Source organism: Molossus molossus, unplaced genomic scaffold (assembly GCF_014108415.1).
Source record: "Molossus molossus isolate mMolMol1 unplaced genomic scaffold, mMolMol1.p scaffold_m16_p_3, whole genome shotgun sequence".
NCBI lineage: Eukaryota > Metazoa > Chordata > Mammalia > Chiroptera > Molossidae > Molossus > Molossus molossus.
Window position 1 is genome coordinate 132185406 of NW_023425366.1, and position 27917 is coordinate 132213322.

Here is a 27917-nt window from a genome sequence, read left to right on the forward strand (position 1 = left end):
TTTTTTCATTTAAATACTATCATATAGTAAAAGTGGTATTGGAAATAATTTTGTGAAATAACAGCTATTTGGGGTGTCTGGGTGATATCACCTGTGTGAATTTCTATATGTGCGGTCCATTGAGTGCCATTCTTCATGGTCTGTTCTCCAGTGGGGGCCGTTTTCTCAACCCAATTCCTTGGAGTGGAGGGATGTCACTATTAAGTTGATCAGTTGGTAGTAGACTGTTTAGTGAAAACATTAGTTTATATAAATTTAGTTTTAAATTATCTTAACTACTTTTACTAAGATAAGCCGTGTGAACTGTAATCATGTATTTCATGGGGTAGAGACAAACTTAATTATGTCCAGGGCATACCTTCCAAAACACAATAGTTTGAGGTACTTTTAATGTACAATTTGGTTGCATTCTCGTCAGCAATCAATATTAATATGTTCACTGATTCAAAATAAAATGTCAGTGGGAATATAAGATAAGTCCCACGAAACTGGTGGTAAAAAGTAGACAGAACCACATGCTTTTTGGAATGATGGCTGCAAAGCAAACCACACAATATGTTTAGACACATTCTCTGGATGAAGAGAATCAGAAGTAATTAAACAAACAGCCATGAACATAAATATTTCTTCAGGAGGTTTACTCACAGAATATGTTCGAAGTCCAATTCATTTTGATAGAAAAAGAAATTAATTGAGCCTGCCTTTTATGAATCCTGCAAGGTGGTTTAGACAACATTTAATTCCAGACGCAAAATATGGAGAGGAAAACAGTGGTTCTTTTAAGGTTATTATTTTCCAATTAAAAAAAGACACCACTGGAAAGCAGCTAATTATTTTGCCGCTCAGTGAACAAGGTTAGATTTTAATGCTCTTACGATTCCACTTCAGGGTCAGAATAATCTTGGTAAAGGCCAAAGCTGTAAAAATAAAATAAAAAGCAGGTCTTTTCCGGATATGGCACCGAAGCCCGAGGGTGTAGGCCTTGGAGATGGGACTCGAGTCAGGTCCTTGTCTGCAAAGGAAGCCTGAGGGCCAGCTCGGTCAAGTGAGCCATGTCTGGTTGTTTGCTTCGCTTCTTGATGTATTCCAGAGTTTTTACCTAAGAGAAGAAAGGAGGACTCATCATTCCCTCTGGTTCATTATTCTCCATCTTTGGAGCTGAGGCAGCGGCAAGTCGGCCCTACTGTGCCTCTCTGCTTTTCCTCAGTAGAGAACTGGCAGTCTCGGAGGACAAGGGAGGGGAGGAAACAAGCCAAATCTTTAAATGAAGCATCTTAGATTGCCAACTGCCCTTAGAATCAAATTTGGATGTGAACAGGAATGACTGATTTTTTACCATGTAGTTTTTCAGAGGGAATACACTAATACTGTTATAGTTTGCAGAGCAAGGAGATGACCGCAGGAAATCTTGGGCCAGGCTCTCTTCTAGAAGTGGGAAAGAAGGGCTGTTTGATTTCCAGGCCCCAATGCTGTGTGCAACCAGTTGTGCTGTGGCCAGTAGGACTGTGTAGCTCGCCACACCCTGTGTTTCAGGGGCGTGGCAGGGGCCCTCTGAGGGTCTCACCATGGTCCTGGTGTCTGCAGAGCCGTGCCTCTGGGCCAGGTGCCACAGGTGGACGGAGAGCTGGTTGAGCCTGTTGTTGCGCAGGTCCCCATGGGCCAAGATGCTGTTAAAGAAGGACAAACCCAACGAACTCTGGCGCTTCAGGGCCTGAAACAGAAAAAAGAGGTGACAGTGTGGCATGGGGGCTTGGGCCAGGACCAGTGGTGATGCTGGCCTGGGTTCAAAGGCCAGGTCTGCCACGGACCTTCAGGAGGGCAAACTGCTTAACCTCCCAAGTCCCAGCCTCTCCACCTGTAGGAGAGCACTGTGATGCCAGCCCAGAGGGTAAGTGGGGACTGAATGAGATGATGTGTGTAAAGTCCTTTGGCTTTGGAAAAGAAGAAATAAAACTGTTCTTTGCAGATGACGTGATTATATAGAGAGAACCCTAAACATCCCACCAAAAAACTATTAAAGCTGACATATGAATTCGGTAAAGAAACAAGACACAAAATTTGCATCAAAAAGAATAACTATGGATAAATTTAGCCACAGAAGTGGAGCACATGTACTAAGAAAACTAAGACACAGAAGAAAGAAACTGAAGACACAAATAAATGGAAGGATATACCATGCTCATGGACAGGAAGAATTAACATCATTAAAATGGCCATACATGCCCTGGCTGGTTTGGCTCAGCAGTTAGAGCATCGGCTCGTGGACCAGAGTCCCGGGTTCGGTTCCTGCTAAGGGCATGTACCTCAGTTGCAGTTTGTCCCTGGCCCCCAGTTGGGGTTGTGTGGGTGGCAGCCAGTCCACATGTCTCTCATGTCGATGTTTCTCTCTCTCTCCCTCCTGCTCCATCTGAAGATAAATGCAAAATATGTTCTCAAGTGAGGAATAAAAAAATAAAATGGCCATACTACCCAAAGCAATCTAGAGTCAAAGCAATCCCTAACAAAATATCTGGCATTTTTCACAATACTAGAACATATAATCCTAAAATTTATATGGGACCTCAAAAGACCCCAAATAACCACAGCAATCTTGAGAAAGAAGCACATGGAGGAATCACACTACCTAAAATCAAAACAGCATGGTATTGGCATGAAAACACACAGATCAATGGGACAGAAGAGAGAGCCCAGAAATAAACCCACACCTTATGGTCAATTAATATAAGACAAAGGACATAAGAACATACAATGCAGTAAAGACTGTCTTCATTAAATGGTGTTGGGAAAATGGACAGATACATACAGAAAAGAGAGACCACTTTTACACCATATACAAGAATAAGCTCAAAGTGGATTAAAGACAAATATATAAGACCTGAACCCATAAAACTCTTAAAAGAAACCATACACAGGCAGTAAACTTTGACGTTACTCTTAGTAATATTTTTTTTTTATGGATTTGTCTCTTTAGGCAAGGGAAACAAAAAAAATTAACAAATGGGACTACTAAAGTTTTTACATAGCAAAGGAAACCATAAAACACACACACACACACACACACACACACACAAAAAGCCTACTGCATGGAAGAAGATATTCTCCAATGACATCCAATAACTGGTTAATATCCAAAATTTATAAAGAATTCATACAATTTAACACCAAAACACCCAAACAATCCATTAAAATGTGGGTAGAGGAGTTGAATTGACATTTCTCTAGAGGACACTGAAGTGGCCAATAGACATGAAAAGATGCCCAACATCATCTCATCAGAGAAATGCAAATTAAAACTACAATGAGGTAGCACCTCACACCTGTCACTGTGGCTATCAATCATCAATAAATCAACAAACTAGTGTTGGTGAGGATGTGGAAAAAGGGAACCCTTGCCCTGGCCGGTTTGCCTCAGCAGTTAAGAGTGTCGGCCTGCAGTCCAGAGAGACCTGGGTTCAGTTCCCGCTAAGGGCACGTACCTCGGTTGCAGTTTGTCCCCGGCCCTGGTTGGGTCGTGCGGGTGGCAACCACTCGATGTGTCCCTTTCACGTCGATGTTTCTTTCTCTCTCTCTCTCCCACTCTATCTGAACAAAATATTGAAAAATGTCCTCGGGTGAGGATAAAAAAAAAAGAATAAAAAAAGGGGAACCCTTGTACACTGTTGGTGGAATTGCAAATTGGTGTAGGCACTATGGAAAACAGCATGGAGGCTCCTCAGAAAATTAAGAGACCAATGATGCAGCAATCCCACTTCTGGGTATTGATCCAAAGAAATACAAAACACTAATTCAAAAAGCTATATTTACCCCTGTGTTCATTGCAGCATTATTCACAAGAGCCAAACATAGAAGCAACCCATCAATACACAGTGAATAAAGAAGAGGTGGTGCATATAAAAAGTGGAATGTGACTTGGCCATAAAAAGAATGAAATGTTACCACTTGCAACAACACAGATGGACCTCAAGGGTATTATGCTGAGTGAAATAAGGTAGAGAAAGAAATACCATATGATTTCACTTACATGTGGAATCTAAAAAAACAAATGAACAAATGAAACAGAAAAAGACTAAAATACAGAGCCCTGGCTGATGTGGCTCAGTTGGTTGGAGTGTTGTCCCATATACCAAAAGGGTTTGATTCGTAATTCCCTGTCAAGGCACATACTCAGGTTGAGGGTTCAATTCCCAATTGGGGCATGTACAAGAGACAACCGATTGATGTTTCTCTTTCACATGTATGTTTCTTTGTCTCTATCCCCTCCCTCTCTCAAAATACCAGTTAAAAAATACTTGTATTAAAAAAAAAAAAGACAGCCCGGCCAGTGTCACTCAGTGGTTCATACACCAAGAGGTCGCCAGTTAGATTCCCGGTCAGGGCACATGCCCAGGTTGTGGGCCAAATCCCTTGTTGGGGGGCATGCAGGAGGCAGTCAATCAATGTTCTTTCTCATCAATGTTTCTCTCTCTTCTCCCCTTCCTCTCTGAAATCAATTAAAAAAAGAAAAGATACAGAGAACAACAGATGAGAGCGGGAATAGGTGAAAAAGGTGAAGGGACTAAAAAGTACAAATTGGAAGTTACAAAATAGTCGTGGGATGTAAAGTAGAGCACAGGGAATATAGTCAATAATAGTACTGTAATAACCATATGGTGTCAGGTTGGTATCAGACTTACCACTAGGGGTGATCACTTTGTAAATTATATAAATGTCTAAACATTACATTGTACACCTGAAACTAATACTGTATGTCAATTCTAATTGGAAAAAAAAAAAAATATATATATATATATATATAAAATAAAGTCTTTTGGTGGAGAAAACACAGTAAGCAGCTTCTGTCACAGTTGGATGAGGGGGGGCTGTGACCATGAAGAGACACAGCACCTCCCCCAGCCTCTCTCCCCCAAACTGAGCCTGCCTTGGCAGTGGCCTGGACCAGGTGAGTCACAGCAGCAGCTGAACTGCTGATAGCTTGCAGGAACCTACCTGGCACAGACTCATGGACTAACTGGCAATAGCCTGCTCTGGGCCCCATGTTTATTTTTTTTTATTTAAAAAAATTTTTTTTTTTCTTTATTGATTTGAGAGAAAGGGAAAGGGACAGAGAGAAACATGGACGGGCTGCCTCCTGCATGCCCCCCACTGGGGATCAGGCCCATAACCTGGGCATGTGCCCTGACCGGGAATCGAACCAGCGACCTCTTGGTGCAGGGTCAACGCTCAACCACTGAGCCACACCAGCCGGATGCTGGGCCCCATGTTTAATCAGACAGTGCAGTTCTGCCCCAGTTTGGAACCTGGGCACAGATCAGGTAGGTTCTAGCCCATCCTGCTCACCTTGTAAAGTGGCCACTGTCTGCCACCTGGAGACCATGAAGGCCCCATTTTCTCATTTTCTGCTTCGATCTAGGAGACTTTCCTTAGATTTGAAATAGAAAAAAATTCTATTTCAAATCTAAGGGAAGAGTCTCCCCCTGAGAGAAGCCTTTCATCTACATTGCACTGAAGTGGGAAAGATTTTTAAAAAGTCAAACAAGGGCCCTGGCCAGTTTGGCTCAGTGGTTGGAGCGTGGGCCTGCGGTCCAGAGAGACCCGGGTTTGGTTCCCACTGGGGGCATGAGCCTCGGTTGCAGTTTGTCCCTGATCCTGGTTGGGTCATGTGGGTGGCGGCCACTTGATGTGTCCCTTTCAAGTCGATGTTTCTTTCTCTCCCCCTCCCACTCTATCTAAACAAAAAACGAAATGTCCTTGGGTGAGAGGATAAAAAAAAAATTCAAACAAGGAAGACAGTCTCTCAACCACTTCTCCAGTCTGTATTTTCTCAATAAGCACTCTGCCCTAGAAAGCACAATTCATGCATCTTAATGTACAGCCCTTTAAAAATGAAATCATCAGAGGCGGGTCTGAGGAAGGCGCGCCAGCCAGTGCGCAAAGACCCGAATTCCGATCACAGTGAGGGCCACGCCACGCAGGGTACGAGCCCTGTCCACAGAGCTTACATAGAAAAGAGCCGCTTTCCATTCTCTTCCTCTGAGGACTGGCATTTCCAGGGAGCTCTGAGGTTCTGGCGTGGTTACTGGCTTCACCACCCCAAGCGAACAACTTCACAGAGCTTGGCGTCAAGACAGGGCCAGGCCCTTTACGTGGCTCCAGAGGGCAGTTCTGGAAGCAGGGCTGGGACCAACACTCAAAGAAGAGACACAGGACCAGCATCAGCACTGGGCTTTCCAAAGCGTGGAGCTTCCCTGAGTGGACAGAAACCTGCCCGGCGCTCCTGGGCACCAGATCCCGAGGATCCACCTGAGGCCCTTGACTCGCTGTCGCCTGGGAGTGACATGCTGTTCAGTGAAGGGTGGCGTGTTCTAGGCAGCCTGGCGCACTCCTGTTTCCTACTAAGCGTGCACACGTGGACAGGCATTTCTGTGCACACCTCTGGCATCTGAGTCCAAATGGTCTTCGGAAACATTCCAGCTTTGCTATTTTTTTAGAATTCTGTTCCAGAGTCTACCACTGTCAATGCCCCCTCCCTCAAGAGAAAGAGCCCAGTGTTACATGAAAATAGTTCCAAATTACAGGGTTCTGGGCTTTGTCCTGTGAGCTTGCGGGTCCCAGGCTATGGTCGCTTAGGCTGTCTGTGCTGCCTCCGACTGGATCCAGCTACACCAGTGAAAAGTGTGTTCAAGCCACGGGGCAGCACCCTCAAGTGCCGAGCACACAGCCCTGCTCTACGAGGCCCCGGCTGGAGGCTGCAGCCACAGCCGATGGTTTAAGACTTAGGGAATAGCACTAAGAATATTCCATGGCAGGGGGAGCAGACAGGAACCTATTAGTATAGCAGGTGCAGGCAGAAGGCCAAGGACACGCCATTTCTCCTGTAAGTAGAAGGGCTCTTCTGAAAACCACCTGTGCAGACAAAGAGGAGCTGGGTCTCTAACCCTTACACAAAGTTTGCATGTGTCTTTCAGCTGGGGAGAGGATGTCTCTTCTAATGCTCAGTGTTTGAGAAGCAGTCCTAAAGAAACTGGGGTTCTGATGCTGCCACTCCCACTGACAGCCCAGCGCCCTCCGTGCAGTGAGTGTCCCCAGGGTCAGTGGGACACACCCACATAGCCTTCCTCCCTGGAGAGAGGGTGCTGTGAGGTCCTCAGGGCCCCAGGAACAGTGGTTCTGCACTTTCCCTCTGCCCTGTGGACTGCTACCCCTAAGGCTGGCCCTTTGGGCAGTGCCCCGGGCCTTGGCAGAGGCCACCAGGGAATGGAGTCGAGAAAAAAAATCCCACTCTCCAGCAATGGCTTGACTACCCCAGGAAAAGGGAGACCCATGTACACTCACAGCCATGCAATACGTTTATGGTTTTTTGGTGGGTTGGGGAAGGGGCTGAGGGCAGCGGTGGTATTTTATACAGTCCTGGAAATGAGAAAGCATTACAATCCAGTTTGATCTAATCTTCAAAGGGTTCAATGAGATGGGAGCTATGGGAAGGGGTGGAGGGCCCGGGATGGAAGAGGAGGGCTGAAAGGCCACAGAGAACGGAACTGACATCCAGCTTGAGTTTGGGAAAGGGAACTGACGAGGACCCTGAGATGACAGGGCCTGCCAGGAAGAGACCAGGAACAGCTGGGCTGTCCGCCTGTCCAAGCTTCAGCAGAAAGCCCAGAGCTGTGATGAGCACGGCCGGAGCGAAAGGACCAGCACGCCCCCGGGAAGGACACGGAGAGTCAAGCACTGGCTCTGACTCCCAAGGCACTGCAGCCTGGTGCACTCTGACCACACAGCAGGACCACTAGCCTTAACAGTGCCCGAGAGCCAAGCAGCTGCCCATCTGAGGCAAGGCTCCTGGGACCCATCTGTCACCCACGTTTGCACTGAAGCTGCAAAAATGAAGCCGTGTTTGGCACCAGGGAAGTGAGCCGGGTGGAATCAGGCACCTTCATGACCGAGGTATGTTCTGAGAGGCCTCGTGAGGCGGTCTCGTCACTGTGTGAACATCAGAGCGCACCTACACCCCCTGCTGGGGGGCGGCTACCCACCTGGGCTGTGGTAGGGCGCAGTGCTCTCGGCTGCCAGCCTGTCCAGCATGTAATGCTCTGAGGACTGTGTGCAATCATAGCACAAGGTAGGCACTTATGGATCTAGACAGACGCAGACACAGAAGGGGCACAGTAAAAGCTCGGCGTATGGCCCATTTTTGACGGGCAGCGCAGGCTGGTTCACACAGGCATTGGCAGACACCTGAGTGGCGCTAGGACGTGATGAGGGCTGTGATGTGTCTGGGCAGCAGGATAAGGGATGCAGCACTGGCCAGGGGCCCTGGAGAGGCACCCTGCAGCACACCAGGAGCAGGCGTGAACTTGGCTCACATGGAAGTCCCCTGCTTTGCACGAGCAGCAGGGTGGGTGGCAGCGGCACCTACCTCATCCTTGGCCAGGGCCTTCAGATGCTCCAGGATCTGGGCCATCACTGTCTCACACAGCTTGTTGTTTTCAGCCAGAAACTTGGAGTCTCCCCCGTAGAGGCTGTCATTGGAGTCGACTGAGGAAACAAACCCGAGCAGGGACATTACTCAGCCCATCCTGGCCAGGGAGCGGCAGCCCTGTGGCTTGTGGTGTCAGCAGATGGCAGGGAAATGCAGGGCAAGTGGAAACGGCCATAATTCCCCACTGGACTGGGAGTCTTCTGAAGCACAGAGAAAACACCTGGCCACTTGGAAAGTGGGAGTCAGAGACCAGAATCGAGTGTCCCGGGTCCAGACATGGGACTACACACTTTTAATGGCTTACTGCAAGTCTTCATAACCAGCATGTGAAAGAGCTGATATTAACATCTCCCTTTGGCAGACGGGGAAACTGAGACTCAGAGGTGGTCCCAGCTAGTATCCAACGGAGGTCCCGTTCTGAAGCCTGAGCTGTTCACCACTACATCCAGCTGCCAGCCGGTCCCCCTCAAACTCCCTCAGATCAACCCTAAGGTTCTGTATGTCTACGGGTGAACTTGAATCCCTTTGAAAATGTCTCTTGCCAAATAGTTCCCCCACTCTCTGCTGGGACAGAACCTATGACAAGCACGCCCTGGGGTACGATCGGCTGGTAAGGGAGGAGAGACTGCAGGGTGTGCTGCCTTCGTTACATACTTGGGGCTATTTCCACTGGGCAGACTGCTGCTGGCTTGTCACAGCTGTCAGTGCTCTGCGCTGAAGGCCCGCTGAAGGCCGGTGCATTCCATCGGTCCCTGCAGGGACGCTTCCTTCTTCTCTTTCCTTTCTGTCTGGGGTGGAGGTGGGGGCTGGGCAGGGCTGCTGCGAAGTTTAGGGTCTATAATGAAACCGCAACCCTGCCTTGCACAGTCCATTCTTTCCCTTCACGCTTATGTGAGTTTACTCCCTGTTCTCACAGCTTGGGCGGGGGCGCGGCATTTCGGCCTAGATGGAGGGAGCAGTGCTGTAGGTAGCCTTCCAGCAGAGTCGCAGGCTGCGTGCGCCCATAATCTCGTGGTCAGCAAAAGGGCGAGGGGAGGGGCAGCTCTGGGCTGCTTCTGATCTGGGGAGGCCTGAACTGTGGGCCAGTGTCCCAGGTGTGGTGACATCTGGAACACCAGAAGCCAAGCTGGTGCCTCGAGAGGGGTGGCCATGTACGAGTGGCCACAAGCACATGGCACTGATCTGGTTTGTGGTTTAGAGATATTTCTAACAAAATGAGTTTCGTTGAGCTCATTTAGGAATATAATTTGCTCTTGAATATCAAGGCTACAGAAAAGCTGGAGAAACAGTACACTGAAGACTCCTCTCTCCCCTAGAATCAACAGCTGATGCCATTTTGATACTTCTGGGCCTGCTTTCTCACTTGCTCTCACTACAACACCCCTCCCCTCCACACACACCCCATCTGTAAGCAGGGCGCACTGCCTGCAGGTAATCTCTAAACCAGCTCCGAAGTGTCTCTGTGGGGACCTTCCAGGAGACGCTTTCTAGGCTAACTACTTGCTTTGCTGTTACTCCTCCAACACCAGACTGGCAGGAAAAGGCCCTGAGCCACACAGGGCTGTCACGGGATTTCTAAAACCGCTCTGGCATCTGTCACAATTCTCTACCACGTGGAGGACAGCAGTTATTCTTGTAAAAAGTGAAAGAACTTTATTCAGCCATTCACCACCTGATTGTGCAGAAAGGCAAAACTATAGCTGGTAAAGGAATTTCTCACGTCTCTGCCGAGGAGGACTAGGATAGTCCCTGGCATCAATTCCCAGTCTTACTCCAGGCTGGAATCTACTCTCATTCTGATTAGCCCAAAAAAGGAGAGAGACAGTCTAAAAGCACCACGGCTCACCAGCCAAGCTGCAGACTTCCTGACCGGAGGCCAAAGGTGTGCTGGGGTCCCAGTGGGGAACAAGGCCAGCCATGCCCTGCCCTCCCAGAGCTCGCAGTCTGTTCGAGAGACACTGAGGAGCAGACAGACAACTGCAATTGTGCCCAGTGTCAGGAGGGGCGGTACAGGGGTCACAGGATCCTAAAATCTAGGCTTGGGATAGAATTCTGGAATTAGTAAAACCCACACTGAATTTACTGGAGAAAGTGAAAAAAGGGGTCAGGAGCAGGCAAACAAGTGTCTACCTTAACACTTGGTGGTGCCAGGAGGGTGGGGGAAGGGTGACTTGGAGAATTAGAAGGAAGCTGGTTAGGCTCTGTAGGGGGAGCCTGAGAGTCCAGATCAGGGGAGAAATGATATCCCTGGCAAATGGCCACTAAAAATAGCCCACAATCTCAGCAACTCTCTGGCCCTGAGGTCACAACCCCAGATGCTTCAGGCTGTGGCAGGTGGCATGGAGGAGTGCAGGATCGATGCTGGCTTGACAGCGGCACCCGGAGCCACCCTCTCCCCACTCCATCCTCTCCGCATATTCAGTAATGAGCACATGGTGTAGTACCCTTCCCTTCACCATTAACCATGCTCACTCTCTGGCATGAAAGCACTGGAGTTCTCTGGATAATTTCAAAACATTCTCCTTGTATTAATCTGGAAAGAAGGCAGCCAAACCATCCTTCATAAATGCAAGAAGTTTTTGACCCATTTTTCAGAAGTCCTGTCTTGGTCACTGCTGTCTAAAAGGCTGCCTACAATAGGAAAAGGGTGGGAAAAGGGAACTTGCAACCCCTGGAAAGTCTCTGCAGTCTCTGCAGCCTCTGTCTCCCACTGAGACAGCTGTCAAGTCACAATGCAGATCCAAAGTAAACACAGGTGGGCCCAGAGGAAGGAAAAGAAAACCCATCCTTTGGATTTCCTCTCTCAAAGCCAGATCGTTGGACCCCTGGAAGGGACCCACACCCCCTGCTAGCACTCCTACTCCCGTCTGCCTGGCTGTGGTTGGACCCAAGAATGACGAGGAGAGAGCTGGCTCCTCGGACAGGCCTGGCCGTGGTTCACAGACCCACCTCCACATCAGTGTGTCCTCCAGAGTCTACCGTTCAGAATCCTGCACATGTGCATCCCAAAGGGAGATAGAAAATGACGACAAATACAGGAAAATGTGTGCAACCTAATCAGCCATCAGAGAAATGTAAATTACACTCATCAGAATATCCCAAATAAAAAGACTGGCCACACCACGGGAACACATGGAACTCTCATTCATGCCCGTGGGAGTGTCAGGTGGTGCAATGATTCTGGAAACCGACTTAGTATCCACCAAAGCTGAACCTGAGCAAATCCCACAGGCGGGGCCAGCATTCCCACCCCCAGGGATACACCAACAGGCTTGAGTGCCAGGAAGCAGAGATGCAGGGACCTCCCCCAGCAGCCCCACACCCACTCCCCCCACAGCCCCGCCCCCACAGCCCCACTCCCCCCAGCAGCCCCACTCCCCCCAGCGGCCCCAAAGCCTCACACCCCCCAGGCCCTGCCCCCCAGCAGCCCCACTCCCCCCCAAGCAGCCCGCCCCGCAGCAGCCCCAAGGCGCCACACCCACCAGAGGCCCTGCCCCCCAGCAGCACCATTCCCCTCCAGCAGCCCCGCCCCCCAGTGGCCCGCCCCTACAGCCGGCCCCTCAGCAGCGCAGGAGCGCAAATGTGGAGGTGAGGGGGTGTGGCTGGCCCGCAGGGCGGGGCCAGCAGTGCACAGCGGGAGCAGGGCCCTGCTCAGAAGACTCCTGGAACAGTGCTGCGCAGAAGCCACACACCAGAGGGCTTGCTGAATGGGCCTATTTCCATCAAAGTGGAACTGGCAGCCTATGAGTGAGGTCAGGAGCCAGGAGACTGCACCTCTGGGGGGCAGGTGGCAGTGTCCACCTGAAGGAAGCACGCTGGGCACTTCTAAGGAACCAGTAAGAGTCCACTTCCTAACCTGGTGGTGCTTACCCAGGCGTGTCCGCTTTGTGATAATTCTCTGAGCTCTGTAGTTCAGGGTATACTTAATTAAAACATTCTCACTTTGTAATCAAGCAGGCAGCATAAGATAGGCCCCACAGTTGAGTGTGAATTCCACTTCCACCACTGCCTGGCCCTGAGCCCCTGTGGTTGGTAAACCAGGTTGTCTCCTGTCTCCATCACAATGCTGGGAGGGTTCAAAGGGCGAGCCCCTGGAGTCTAGAGTGGTACCTGACATGCAGCAATCATGACAATAACCAGCCCCCACTGTTGCATCTCCACCCCAATCCCCACAACCCAGCTAGACACAGCCTCCCAGCCGCAGAGGCTGTATCCCTCACCATTGCTCATGTGACCCCTGAAACTTCTCAATGTACAGACGGCTGCTTAAACCCTAAAGTATACAATTACTGGCTAAGAGCACTTTAAACAACAGGGCCATTTTTTTTTTTTTTTTGGAAACCAAACATTAGAACTAAAGGTCTGACAAGCAGGGAGATGCCTAGGCTCAGGCAGAGGTTGGACTGGGGCTGTCCTTTGCTGTACAGGACCTGAGGAGGCTGCTCCCACTCTTATAGCAGCAAGTTCAGAATGGCGGGATGCATGCGGCTGCCCTGGGCCACATCCTCCCTTCTGAGCATCTGATCCAGGGGCTTGGTCAGGCAGACACCCCACTCAAGGCCGCCTGAGATGTGGCACGAGCAGCCTGGGATGGAGCTGGTGCACATGTACACTCAATCACCACTCCAGGTCCTGCTGCAGAACAGTACCGGCACCGGCCCAAAGAGGGGCTCTAGGAATTCATGTGATTGTCCATCTTGGCCCCTGGGTGCTATTAATGACACAGAGCCTCAGGTCTCCTCCTGGGATCCCAAATGAGAAGAGGCTGGGGCTCCGGAGTCTGTATTCTTAAGGGCTGCCCCAGGTAACCCTTACATGGCACATGCAGTGAGCCCCTGGACTAGAAGTTCACAGCAGCTAAGACACAGGCACACTAAATGGAAGAAAACGAAGACATTCTACTTGACATCAGTGAGATTCGAGCACAGTGCAGCCTGGTGGAGGGGCCTGGCTACCTTTGTCTACGTGGTAGAGGTAGGTCTCCTGACTCATGGCAGACAGGAGGTGCAGGACATAGGTATAGATGCGGATCTTGTCATCACTGTTGTCCTCCCAGGTGTAGTCCTGGATCACGTTGAGAAGCTCCCGGACAAGAAACAGGACTCCATGTTCAGGATGATCCTAGTGAAGAACCAAAACAGGATAAATATTCTTAGATATGAGCAGGAGAAAAAAAGTCAAGACAGAAACGCAGGGCCCTCCCTTTAGCAGCTATGGATAAATTTAAGTACCAGCTATGGTTAAACAATAGAGAAAAAAGATAAAAGGTCCTTCATCCCACTCATCAGCATGCTGCAGTCTGTTCAGGCAAGCTCTGAGAGCCTCCCTTTTTGGGTCCCAGATATGAGAAAGCAAAGTCACCTGTCAGCTTAATGGCCTGTTTCCAAAATTACAATCCTGTCCTCATATACCAAGCAGTGTTTCTCAGATGCTAAACTGAATCGAAAAAGGGTTACAGGCACCACCCCCAAGGGGAGACTAGATCAGCCCTGCCAAGTCCCAGATACACATGCTGGGCACAGTTCCAAAGGAAGAGTGGCTCAGAGCAGGGACATTCAAAGTGAGTGGGAGACCCTTGGAGGTTACTGTCTGAGACCAGGATGAAGTACTTAGCCCCCTCCTGTAGGCTGGTCCAGCATCATCTTCAGCGGGAGACTCCTTAGATCTGTCCCTGAGACTGGGTAGCTGAGCTTGCTCCTGCAGAGGGGATGGCTGACTGCACCCAACCAGAACCTGCTGTGAGTCCCCCTAGGGGAACTAGAGTTGCAGATTCTGGCAATATATCAGATATAGAGTTCAAGGTAACAGTTATAAGGATGCTCAAGGAACTCGGTGAGAACTACAATAGCATGACAAAGGACACAGAAACCATGCAAAAGGACCAGCTGGAAATGAAGAATACCATATCTGACATCAAGAATACAATGGAAGGAATAAAAAGTAAGTTAGATGAAGCATGAGATTGAATCAGCAATTAGGAAGATAAAACAAAACAACAACAACAACAAAAACAGCCAGCAAAAAACAAAACAAAAAGTGCAGCTAGGCAATGTAGGGAGCTCTGGCACAGCATCTGCATCACAGGGGCCAGAGGAAGAGAGGAGAGTGAGCAAGGGCACTGAGCTTCCCTACCTGTTCAAGGGAAGTTCACTCAAGGCCACGGAGCACAGAGAGTCCCAATCAAGATGAACCCAAAGAGACCCACACCAAGACACATCATAATTAAAATGGCAACAGTTAGAGACAAAGAGTGATTTAAAAAAAAAAAAAATTTTATTGATTTTAGAGAAAGGAAGGGAGAGGGAGAGAGAGATAGAAACATCGATGAGAGAGAACATCAAATGGCCGCCTCCTGCATGCCCCCCACTGGGGATCAAGCCCACAATCTGGGCATGTGCCCTGATCAGGAATCAAACTGGCGACCTCTTGGTGCAGGGTCGACACTCAACCACTTAGCCACACCAGCTGGGCCAAAGAGTGATTTTCAAAGGCAGCAAGTGAGAGAAAGAAAGTTACCTACAAGAGCGTTGCCATTAGACTGTCAGCTGATTTCTCATCAGAAACACTTTAGGCCAGAAGGGAATGGCATGAAATATTCAAAGTAATGAAAAGCAAGGATCTGCAACCAAGACTACTCTAGCTAGCAATGCTATTCAAAATTGAAGGTGAAACAAAGAGCTTCCCAGACACAAAAAGGCTAAAGGTGTACATTACCACCAAACAAGTACTGAAAGAAATGTTAAAGGGGTGGCTACAAGAAAAGAAGTATACACATATACATGTACATATACATGTAGTGAAAGAGAATATAGGTATAAAGAAATAATGACAATAAATAAGTACCTATCAATAATAACCTTAAATGTAAATGGATTAAATGCTTCAATCAAAAGAAATATGGCAGATGAATGGATAAGAAAACATGACCAATATATATTCTGTCTACAAGAGACTGATCTCAAACAAAAGATTCACACAGGCTGAAAGTGAGGGGATGGAACAAAACATTCCATGCAAATATAAACAACAACGAAGAAAGCTGGAGTAGCAATACTTGTATCTGACAAAAATGACTTCAAGACAAAGACCTTATAACAAGAGACAAAGAACATCACTACATAATACTAACCAGATCAATGCAACAAGAGGGCCCTGGATGGGTGGCTAGCTGGTAAGAGCGTTGTCCTGTGCACCAAAAGACTGTGGGTTCAATTACTGGTCAGGGCACATACATAGACTGCAGGTTTGATCCCTGGTCAGGGTGCATATGGGAGATAACCAATCAACATTTCTCTCTCACATCAATGTTTCTCTCTATTCCCTCCCCTCTCTCTAAAGTCAGTAAAAACATATCATTGGTTGAGGATAAAAAAAAAAAAAAGTAAAATAAAAGAAGAAGATATAACCTTTGAAAACATATGCACCCAATATAGGAGCACCTAAGTATATAAAGAAAATCTTAGTGGCTATAAAGGAGAGATTGACAGTAATACAGTCATAATAGGAGACTTGAACACCTCACTATCAACAATAAACAGATCTTCCAGATAAAAAAAATCAACAAGGGAACAGCGAACTTAAATGACACACTAGGTCAGAGGACTAAATAGATATTTACAGAACATTTTATCCCAAAGCAGAATATATATTCTTCTCTAAGTACACACTGAACACTCTCAAAAATAGATGACATGTTAGGACACAAAAGTCTTAACAAATTCAAGAAGACTGAAATTAAATCAAGCATCCTCTCAGATCACAAGGGGATGAAACTAGAAATCAACCACAATAAAAAAGCTCAAAAATATTCAAAGACATGGAAGCTAAATAGCATGCTATTAAACAATGAATGGGTTACCAATGAGATCAAATAGAAATAAAAAATTACCTGGAAACAAAGAAAAATGTACACACAACAACTACAAATCAATGGGGCACAGTGAAGGCAGTTCTCAGAGGTAAGTCCATAGCATTACAGGCCTATCTCAAGAAGAAAGAAAAATCTCAAATACACAATATAACCCGACACCTAAAAGAACTAGAGAAAGAACAACAAAGCCAAGAGTAAGTAGAAGGAAGGAAATAATAAAGATTAAGGCAAAAATGACACAGAAATAAAAAATAAAAATTAAAAAAAAAAAATCAATGAAATCAAGAGCTAGTTCTTTTAAAAGATAAACGAGATTGATCAACCTTTTACCAGAGTCATCAAAAAACAAAGAGAGAGGATCCAAATAAATAAAATCAGAAATGAAAAGAAAGTAACAATAAATATCACAGAAATACAAAAGATTTTAAGAAAATACTACTATGAACAACTATATGCCAATAAATTGAATAACCTGGACAAAATGAATAAATTACTAGAAACATACAATCTTCCAAAACTCAATCAGAGAAATTCAGAAAACCTGAATAGACTGAAAACAACTAATTAAATTGAAGCAGTCCTAAAAACACTCCCAGCAAACAAAGTCATGGACTGGATGGCTTCATAGGCGAATTTTACCAAAGATTACCGAAGATGCAAAGAGGAATTAACATGTATTCCAGAAAATTCAAATGGAGGGAAGACTTCTAAGCTCTTTTTATGAGGCCAGCATTATCTTAATTCCAAGACCAGATAAAGACACTACAAACAAAGAGAATTATAGGCCAATATCCCTGATGAACACAGATGCTAAAATCTTCAATAACATATTACCAAATCTGACCCAGCAACACAGTAAAAAGATCATACACCATGATTGAGTGGGATTTATTCCAGGGACGCAAGGTTGTACAATATTCACAAATCAATAAATGTGATACACCACATAAACAAAATGAAAGATAAAAATCACATGATCTTATCAACGAACACAGAAAAAGCATTCAATAATATCCAGCACCCATTTATGATAAAAATTCTCAACAAAGGAGGAATAGAGGTATCATACCTTAACATAATAAAAGCTACATGTGAAAAACCTAAAACCAACATCATACTCAACGGGCAAAAATGAAAAGCATTTTGCTTAAGATCAGGAACAAGGCAGAAACATCCACCTTCACCAATCTTATTCAATAGTACTGGAACTCTTAGCCAACAGCAATCAGACAGAAGATATAAAAGGCATCCAAATTGAAAAAAAAAGGAAGTAAAACTGTCATTAGTTGCAGGTGACATGATATTATATATAGAAAATGCTAAAGATTCCACCAAAAAAACTACTAAATCTAATAATATGGTAAAGCAGCAGGATATAAAATTAATATTAAGAAATCAGTAGCATTTCTATACACCAATAATGAACTAACAGAAAGAGGTAAAAGACCTGTACTCAGAAAACTACAGGACATTGAAGAAAAACTTAGGAAGATATAAGTAACGGTTCATGATTTGAAAGAAGTAACATCATTAAAATGGCCATTCTACCCAAAGCAATCTACAGATTAAACCCAATCTCTATTAAACTACCAATGGTATATTTCACAGATCTAGAACAAATATTCCAAAAGTTTATATGGAACCAAAAGAGACCCAAATAGCCAGAGCAATCTTGAGAAAGAAGAACAAAGTTGGATGGATCACAATACCAGATATCAAACTATACTACAAAGCCATTGTAATCAAAACAGCCTGGTACTGGCACCAGAACCGGCTTATAGATCATTGGAACAGAACAGAGAGCCCAGTAATCAACCCATGTCCGTATGGTCAATAATTATCTGACAAAGGAGCAAAAGCATACTATGGAGTAAAGACAATCTCTTTAATAAATAGTGTTGGAAAAACTGGACAGGGAGGACTGTATGTTTACTGAAAAAGATCCGTGTATGTGTACCCTGGAAGTTCAAACCCTTGTTGTTCAAGGGTCACCTGTAGTAAGAAGTCACAAGTTGTAGTGACTCTTCTCACCACCTTTAGCAAACCCCAGCTAAAGCACAAGCACTGGCACAGGAACTGGAAGTCCTGTTGAGATGGGGGCATTCCCACGCCCACGGGGCCAGGCAGGCAACAGAAAAGGGCCTTGTGAGTGTGGAGGTGCCCAGGGGAACTAAAGACAGTGCAAAATCCCCACCCCCACCCCAAATGGGGCAGCTGCTCCCCAGCTGTGGCCAGTTGGTTAGGTCAGGGAATGGGGGCCCCACATAGCATGACCTGATTTTTTAAGAGGAACTGAAAATGTGGGTTTTTCTACCATCTACCAATTTTTAAAGATGGGTAACTCATTCCAAATGTTTCCCATGACAATGCGGCCAGCAACTGTGCCTATATGCTGGATTCCACCCCCTGGTCAGTCTGACCCAACGAACGGCTCAGTGACTCTCACCGCTATCACTGTGGTCCCTTACCGCAGCCCACAGGTGGGTGTTCTGAGGACATTCTAGAAAAGTGCCAACTAAGGCTTTGAGGAACTATAAAACCTTCCCAGGGATGCAAGGCCATGGAGTCAATGGGTCAGGACCTCATGCCAGTTTCTGACTAACTCCAAGCACAAGGCTTCCATCAGGCTCTGAGGGTTTTTAACGTAACGACTTCCGCAGAAGAAAATGCCTCCCAGGAAGTCAATGAACAATGACACTGATCAACTTCCTCCTGAGAAACCTAATTTCTTTCGTCACCTTCCTTGTTAAATTAGTAGCTAAACTAGCCCTGGCCAGTTTGGCTCAGCGATTAGAGTGTCGGCCTGTGGTCCGGAGAGACTCGGGTTCGGTTCCTGCTAAGGGCACGTACCTCGGTTGCAGTTTGTCCCCGGCCCTGGTTGGGTCGTGTGGGTGCAACCACTCGATGTGTCCCTTTCACGTCAATGTTTTTTTCTCTCTCTCTCCCTCCCACTCTAACTGGACAAAATATTGAAAAATGTCCTCGGGTGAGGATTAAAAAAAAAAAAATTAGTAGCTAAACTATCCAAAACAGAGAAAAAATTACTAAAAGTACTAAGAAGGAAATAAGAAAACCCCAAGTGAAGAGTTGCGCCCAGCCTCCAACCTTTCTCCAGAAATCCTGGGACCTGACTGGGAAGGCTGTGGGAGCTGAGCCACTTCTGTGTCCTCAGCGTCATGGAGACACATTTCACACCCAATGACCCACCCACGCAAACACACAACTCAGTGGCTGCTGGCACATGCACATCTGTGCAATCCTTGCCACACTCCGTTTAGGATGTTTTCTTCACCCCAAAGGAGCTCTGTCCCCATGGGAGCTGAGTTCTTTCAGGGCCCAAGTCCAGAGGGACAGTTCTCACAGTGTGACTCTAGGGCCACCTGAACTTCTGAGGCAGCTTTCAAACAGGCCGGTTCAGAGGGACAGTCTCTGGGAGAGGCTCAAAGATTCTGCATGTCAACAGGTGTCCCTGATTCCTACACACGTCTGGCTCCACCAAGAGCCGGCCTCTGTGCCCAGACCTATCACAGCCTAGGGAGGTAGATGGCTCCTCAGGATACTGCGCAGAAAATGAAATGTGTAAGATGACAAAGGAAACCAAATGCACTAAAGTAATTATCAAAATCTCTCTTCAGTACAGTTGTTGTATTGTAACTATGACTCCTTGGTGAATACATTTAAATAACAGACCTAATGATGGGACTAATAACTGCTGTGCTTTCTAGGGAAGAAAGCACACAGTCAATCTTCTGCAATCTCTTTCACACCTGGACTGTGATCAAACATATTAGTGATATTTATTTATTTATTTAATTAATTAATTTATTAATTCCTCACCCAAGGCTATGCCTTTCATTGTTGAGAGAGAGAAAGAAAGAAACATCAATTGGTTGGCTCCTGTATGTGCCTCGACCAGGGATCAAACCCACAACCTGAGTATGTACCCTGACTGGGAATCAAACCGGAGACCGTTTGGTGCACCAACCAACTGAGCCACACTGGCCAAGGCACATTGGTGATTTCTATTGGTGACAGCATCTCAGCTACTGTGACAAACACTGGCCCGTTGCCTATCATTCATAATGGAGTAAAAAGCTATACACTTCACTGAGGTTTGTAAAAACAAAGATGTCATTTTCTTTCCTCATCTACATTTATGGCCACTGTGCCCGGCTCCCGGGCAGTAGCTGGACCCTCTGTTAAGAGCCCTCGTAGGGTCAGGGTCCTTGTGCTTGTCATCAGGCTGGGGGCCCTGATTCTTCCCAGCCCAACCCAAACTGCTCAACTCTCTCTTACAGTCCACAAGAAACCCCAGCATCCTTCCAAATGTCCCCTTTGACCTTGGCTATTGTGGTTTGGTTTCTAGTACCTGCCATCAAAGGGACATTACCATCACCTATTTCAGCACTGTGTGCCAAGTCACTGTTCTGACTGCGTACACAAGTTCACTCACTTAATCCTCAGCGATGCTTAGATGCAGATACCATTATTATTATTATTATTATTATTATTATTCCTATTTCACAGACAAAAAGACTGCAGCCCAGCCCTGGCCGGTTTGGCTCAGCGGTTAGAGCGTCGGCCTGCGGTCTGGAGAGACCCGGGTTCGGTTCCCGCTAAGGGCACGTACCTCGGTTGCAGTTTGTCCCCGGCCCTTGTCGGTCGTGCGGGTGGCAGCCACTCGATGTGTCCCTTTCACATCAATGTTTCTCTCTCTCTCTCTGTTCCTCTCTCTCCCTCCCACTCTACCTGAACAAAAAAATGGGAAAATGTCCTCGGGTGAGGATTAAAAAAATAAAATAAAATAAAATAAAGACTGCAGCCCAGTAATACCACATAATTACGCAAGATTGTAGAGTGCAGGGTGGGGACCCGGGAGTCCATCCGAGGCATCTTGGTCCTGATGTCTGAGCACCTGTCACTAAGTGACCCCCATCCCTGACCATATGCAGAGCCTCAACTAACACAATCAGGACACAGAATGGAAAATGCTCTGAGAAATTCCAACATCTGATTACAAAACCAACATATAGACAGAACCTTCCTGCACTTTAGGGCTCTAAGCAGAACAAAGACATCACCTGCAGCTCTCCTGGGGAAACATACCGGAACTATTAACAACGTAGAGAAGAAATTGCAGAGGAACTCCAGCAGGAATGATTCCGACGGCCGCATCTTCCCATCGATGTTGATCATCTTCGGGACTTCCGGAACGAGGCTTATGGCAGCTTTGAAGAAAGCATCAGCTGCAAGACAGAGAAAGTGCCTGCATCAGACACTGAGAAAATGAGGGGGTCTGCTCTCCTTCGCACAGCCTGGAGGCGGCCAGTCTTGAGAGCCTCACGGAAGTCAGGCCACGCAGAGGGCCCAGGGCAGCAGGCAGGTCCCAGTGAAGGTCTGCAACGTCGCCGACCTGCTGAAACACCCTAGGTCGGAGGCACCGCTATTGCCTCCCATCTCTCCCTTCTTCTCTTTGTCCTTCTTTGAGCAATTCAGTCAAAGACTCTCAGTCAAACTGGCTTTGGGCTATTAAGTGAAAAAAGCAGGTAGCACACTTTTATAGAAAGCCTAGAAATCAGTCACCTGGGCAGAGGAATCAGCTGGGACTGTTGTACTGAACCACCCCCATGGACCACAGAAGTGGTCACAGGGCCCGCTTCACACACGGGCAAACAGGCACGGGAGGGGAGCCGGTGGGGCAGCCAGGCTCGCGGGAGGCCTGCCGCACCTGCTCTGTGCGCACAGCTGTCTGGACGCCACAGAAATATCAGACGGAATGCACACACGGCTTAGAGGGTTCTGACAGGTGACAGTTCCAGAGACTCGTCCAAGGAATAACGATCATTTTAAAAAGATGAAGTAATCTGTGCAACAGAAAGCCTCCAAAGGGTAAAAGGAAGGAAGGGAGGGAAAAGAGGAGGGGAGGAGGAAGGAGCAGCAGGAGGGTACAGGCAGGGAGCAGTGGGAGGGGAGAAGGAAGTGGGGGTAAGGTGAAGATGGCGAGTCCTTTCTAGAACCCCCAAAGAATTAACTGGGAGAAAAAGTGTCAAGGTCAACACAGATAGAACACTGACCCAACAAATGAAATTCTAAACTGCCCGACAAGATCAAACATGTGTGTGGTCCTAACATACTCCCAGTGTGAAATCACTTCCAGCGATGTCGAGAGAGCATGGTCCTGGTGGACGGCATCCTCAATTAGAACCAGAGCCCCCTGCACAGCAAGGGGCAGATGCTACAACCCACACCCTCTGTGGTGAGGCCTGCGCTGAGAAGCCAGTGTCTGCAGCTGGAGAGGAGGCACTGCCCCTCTTCCTTCTTCAAAGGAAACAACGCTCAGATGGAGAGACTCTGCTCAGAGCTTTCCGCATGGTCACTTTCCTATGCCCTGGATGCCTCCCCCAGCCCAGCTCAGGACCCGCACTCACTGCTTCACCACGTTCCCCTAAGCAGTTCATCAGGCGCCCACAGTGAGCAGGCGCTCTCCTGGACACTGCGCACAGGGGGGAAGTGGGGACAAAGTGAACAACCTAAGTGCGGTGATGAGACAGCATTCACGCTGTCCTCTCCTGTTTACTGGGCACTGTGTGTGACTGGTCGGGGCACATGAGGCTGCGATGTCCATCTTGTTGGGAAGAAAGAGATTCGGTGCAAGGGCTCTGGGAACACACACTTGGCGTCGGCCCTGGCAGGGGCAGCAACAGGGACAGAGGCCATGGGGCTCCTCTGCTGGCCCTGCTCAGGGACCACAGGAACTCCTGGGGGAAGGCACACTTGTTCCACCTCCAGTGAGGACACGAGTTCAAAAGGTGAGTGGCCAGGTCATGTCACCCAGGGAAGATGAAAGACTGAGCTGAGCAGAATTTACAAGCCATCACCAGCACCGAGCAACACAGAGCTGTGTTTTTAAAAAGAAACACAAGTCTGGAAATCATAGATCTGATAAGTGGTTTATATACAGAATATATAAAAAACTTCAACGACAATAAAACAAGTTACCCAATTTTTAAAAATGGGCAAAGAACCTGAATAGCCATTTCCACAAAGAAAATACATGGTCAACAAGCCTGGGAAAGGACGCTCAACACCTCTATTACTAGAGAAATGCAATCCAAACCATACGGACATCATCAGGACGTCACTATACAAAGAGTAGTGAACAGCAAGCGTTGACACAGACGGAGAGAAGCTGGGCTCCGTGCACAGTGGGGCCATCCAACATGCTGCAGTGGCCTTGGGAAGCTTGGTGGCTCCTCACAAAGGTGAGCACACAGACCGCCAGGTGAGCACCTGGCGCAGCAACCCCACTTCGGGGTGTGCACCCAGAAGAACTGAAACAGGTGTGCACAGGCACGTGGACAAGCAGGTTCAGAGTGGCTTGTTCACAGGAGCCAAAAGGTGGAGCCATTCAAATGCCCTCGACAGATGGACGACAAACCCATGTGGTCTGTCCACACAGGGGGTGTCACTCAGCACTAAAGGAACGACGCAAATACATGCTACAACACGATGCACCCTGCCAAGGCCAGGCTCAGCGACACAGCCCAGACAGAAAGACACACACTGCATGACTCCACTCACAGGAGTTGCTGAGAGCTGTCCAGTCACAGACAGATCAGAATGAGGAAGAGGAGTAGAGAGTTACAGTTCAGGGATAAAGGTTTTGTTTGGGATGACAAAAGGTTCTGGACATGGACATGGTGATGGTTACACAGCCTTCTGAACGTGCTCAGAGCCACTGAATTACACATTTAACACTGGTCAGATGGTGAATGCTGTGCTGTGTATACTGAACCACAATACGGACAATTAGAAAGAAAGCAGGAGAGCTGAACCTGCCGAAGGCACCTCCTAGCACGCAGGCAGGCCTGGGCTCTACTAGGTCCGCTGTCCATGCTGCGGAGAAGCCTGTGTCCCCACAGCCCTCCAGACTCTGCTTGCTGTTGAAATGCTAGGTCCACAGTGAAGGCCTTGCTCAGGGGACACTGAAATTCCGCTCGTGACAGCCTAGAAGACCACTTACTTATTCTGCTTCTGTGTTTGCTAAGCGGCCCAGAGAGAACGCCTACTGCTGTGCCTCGGTGAAGGGGGAGCCCTGGCTTTGAAGGGGTGCTGCTCCTCAGCTGCCCCTCAGGCCCTGTTCTGGGAGGGGAGATACAGCTGTCTGGGGGCTGCAGAGGCAGTGTTCCAAAGTAGGTTTTTATTTCTATCATAGAAGATTTGCCCTACATATAAAATCTTGTCTGGGAGACCTCTCAATTTAGAACTCAAATCCTACTACATATGAAAAGAGTTTTTTCTCCCTAATTTAGAGTTCAGAATAATCTGTCAATATCATCTAACACTTTCTTTTGTGGCTAATTAAAAACCACACAAGGCAATTCAAGATAAAATGGGTTAGATATGTGTGTGTGTGTTCTTTTCATCCTAGACCAGACAAGAAAAAGCTAAAGAGGTTCATCATCACCAAACCAGTATTACAAGAAATAGTAAATGGACTTCTTTAAGAAGAAAATGAAAAATGAATAATAAAGTAGACATACATCTATCAATAATTGCTTTAAATGTAAATGGATTAAATGCTCCCAACAAAAAACATAGGGTGGCTGGAAAATAAGACCCTATCTATGCTATCTACCAGAGACTCACTTCAGAATGAGACACACGCAGACTGAAAGTAAAGACATGGAAAAAGGTATTTCAGGCAAACAGAAATGAAAAAAAGCTGGGGTAACAATACTTAGATCAGACAAAATATACTCTGAAAGTAAAGACTATAATAGGAGACAAAGAAGGACATGTCATATACAATAGCCAAGACATGGAAGCAACCTAAATGTCCACGGACAGACGAGCAGATAAAAAGTGGTGGTACAGATATACAGTGGAATATTACTCAACTGTAAAAAGAATGAAATCTTACCAGTTGCAACAACATGGATGGACCAAGAGGGTTATGCTAAATAAAGTCAGTCAGACAGACAGAGAAAGACAAATACCATATGATTTCACTTATATGTGGAATCTAAAAACAAAACTAACAAAACAGAAACAAGCTCACAGATACAGAGATCAGACTGATGTTTGCCAGAGGAGATGGGGGTGGGGTGGGGCAGTGTCGAGGGATGGGTGATCAAGCTGAAGGATTCAGAAGTACGCAATGTCAGTTACAAAACAGTCACAGGGATGTAAAGTACAACACAGAAAATACAGTCAATACCATTGGCACCAGGTGGGTACTAGACTTATTGGGGGGATCACTTCACATGTTATATAATGTCTAATCACTATGTTGTTCACCTGAAACTAATATATTGCAATGTAAAATTTTTAAAAACAAAAGTAAATGAACAAACACAGAAGACATACAAATGGAGGGAAGTCAGGCTCACGCCACGAGGACTCGTCCCCGTGCCCACTGAGGAGAAGCACACGCATGCACGACTTCCCTGTCTATGCCGCATCCACCTGCGTCTTCTGAGTTTTCACAGCACAACTAGGTTTCTGTTACATATCCCACTTAAAAAATTTAAACAAAAACCAAAACATCCCACTCCGCCTGGATGCCCCCCCGCCCTTAGTTTGCTCTGTTGGAGATGCTTCTTCTTGGATCTTGCAGAGCAGCGCCTGGTGCCGTGTTCCTGGCAGCACTCAGGGTGTCCCTCAGCACTGCTCGTACCGGGTAAGAACCAACACAACCACCACAGCAAGAGACCAGACTCCTCCAAGAGACAGGGTTTTCCAAAATTGCTTTATCATAAGAATCACCAGGATTCTTACTACAAATCCAGGTTCCCAGGCCCACAAACATCACTGTGGGAACGAGAACATGGTACAACCGCTTTGCAAAACAGTCTGGCAGCCCCCCGATGCCATACTCTATGTGTGCTACAACATTGGTGAGCCTGACGCCGCTCGTGCTGAGTGGAAGCGGCAGGCATGAAGACCTGCACGGTGAGAGCCCACTCTGCGAAGTACTGGAAGGGAAGATCCAAAGAAACAGGAGACGGGGGCAACCAGGGGATCCAGGAGGGAGGAACGGGAAGTGACTGGTACTGGGCATGGGGTGATCCTTCAGGGTGAGGGCTTGTTCTGGAGTTAGTGATGATGCTCACACACTCTGAATCCACTAAAAGCCACTGGTGGTAAACTTCAAAAGCATATATTATTTTATGGTATATTAATTATATCTTAATAAAAATATTTGATACATATAGATATAGATATATAGATATATATGGGTTCCCAGGCCTCACCCTCAATGTACTGAATCAGGCTATCCAAGATAGAGGCTTGAAAATGTAACTTTAAAAAAACAAATTTATCTTTAAATAGGTAACAGAGTGAAAAGATTCAAAAGTCCAAAGGTAACAGGCCTTCTCACTCCTGTCCCCCACCAAAGAGTTATGTGCCCCACCCTCTGGAAATCCTCTTACACTGAGCACATGAGGGAGTTTTTCAGTCGACGCAGAAACCAAGGTTCATCAGGTGACCACTACTAATAGCCTCCAGGCAAAAAAGCTAGAGGATAACTACCATTCCCTGGGCTAGCAACTCTAACCAGAAAAGTAAGACTTGACAGTGGTGTTTAAAGTGGGTCCTCCCTGCCTCATCCAAACCCAGGAGAGGAAGCCACAAACAGCAGAACACCAACACCCACAGGGAAAATTTGGCAGCCTCCAAGGCCCACTGTACTAGCCAAAATGGTGAAAAACAGAAACAAAAGCCAAATTAAAGAACAAGAGACCTCTACCGAAGATGAGATAAATGAGGTGCAGTTAAGCAAGTTAACAGAACTAGAATTCAGAGCCATGATCTTGAGAAAGCTCAACAGCATGTGTAGGGACATGAGCACAATGAGTAAAGACATAGAAATGTTGAAAATCAACCAGTTAAAAATGAAAAACCACCAAGAAGAAATGAAAAATGACATATCACAAATAAAGAACACATTGGAAAGTCTAAATAGCAGAGTAGAGGAAGCTGAGGATCGGATCAGTGAATTAGAAGATAGGGTAGAAAAAAATCAACCAATCAGAAAAAAAAAAGGAAAAATAATTAAAAAACAGGAAAACAGCTTAAGAGAACTGTGGGACAACTGGAAACGTAATAACATTTGCATCATAGGAGGCCCCGAAGAAGAAGAAAACTAGCAAAGGTTAGAGAATATACTTGAAGAAATAGTGACAAAAAACTTCCCTAATTTGGTGAAGGAAGAAGTTATTCAAGTTCAAGAAGCACAGAGAGCCCCAAGTAAGAAGAACCCAAACAAGCCCACACCAAGACACATAGTAATCAAAGTGCCAAAAATTCAACAAAGACAGAATCCTAAAAGCAGCAAGAGAGAAGCAACAGGTTACCTACAAAGAAACCACCATAAGGCTCTCAGCTGACTTCTCAACAGAAACACTACAGGCCAGAAGGGAATGGCATGAGGTAATCAAGGTCATGAAAAACAAGAATCTGAATCCAAGACTACTCTACCCACCAAGGCGTTCATCAAAATAGAAGGTCAAATAAAGAGCTTCCCAGACAAAAAAAGGATAAGGGAATACATTAGCACCAAACCAA

General features: G+C 46.7%; 1 protein-coding gene across 8 annotated transcripts in view; it reads right to left on the bottom strand.

Moving 5' to 3' along the window:
• Positions 1–93: 93 nt before the first annotated feature.
• The window catches only part of VPS35L (VPS35 endosomal protein sorting factor like), a 143539-nt gene continuing 115715 nt past the window's right edge, over positions 94–27917 (bottom strand). For 2 of the 8 annotated variants that reach the window (XM_036278771.1, XM_036278776.1), the window contains 5 exons: positions 21453–21592; positions 13432–13597; positions 8414–8532; positions 1565–1711; positions 320–1099 (listed from right to left, as the gene is read on the bottom strand). In XM_036278771.1, the coding sequence (XP_036134664.1) occupies positions 1001–1099; positions 1565–1711; positions 8414–8532; positions 13432–13597; positions 21453–21592 (671 nt within the window). In that variant the 3' untranslated portion in view covers positions 320–1000. Of the gene's footprint in view, positions 225–319; positions 1100–1564; positions 1712–8413; positions 8533–13431; positions 13598–21452; positions 21593–27917 lie in introns of those variants that run through there. The other 6 variants (XR_004961631.1, XM_036278774.1, XM_036278772.1 and 3 more) reach the window with 6 other exon arrangements.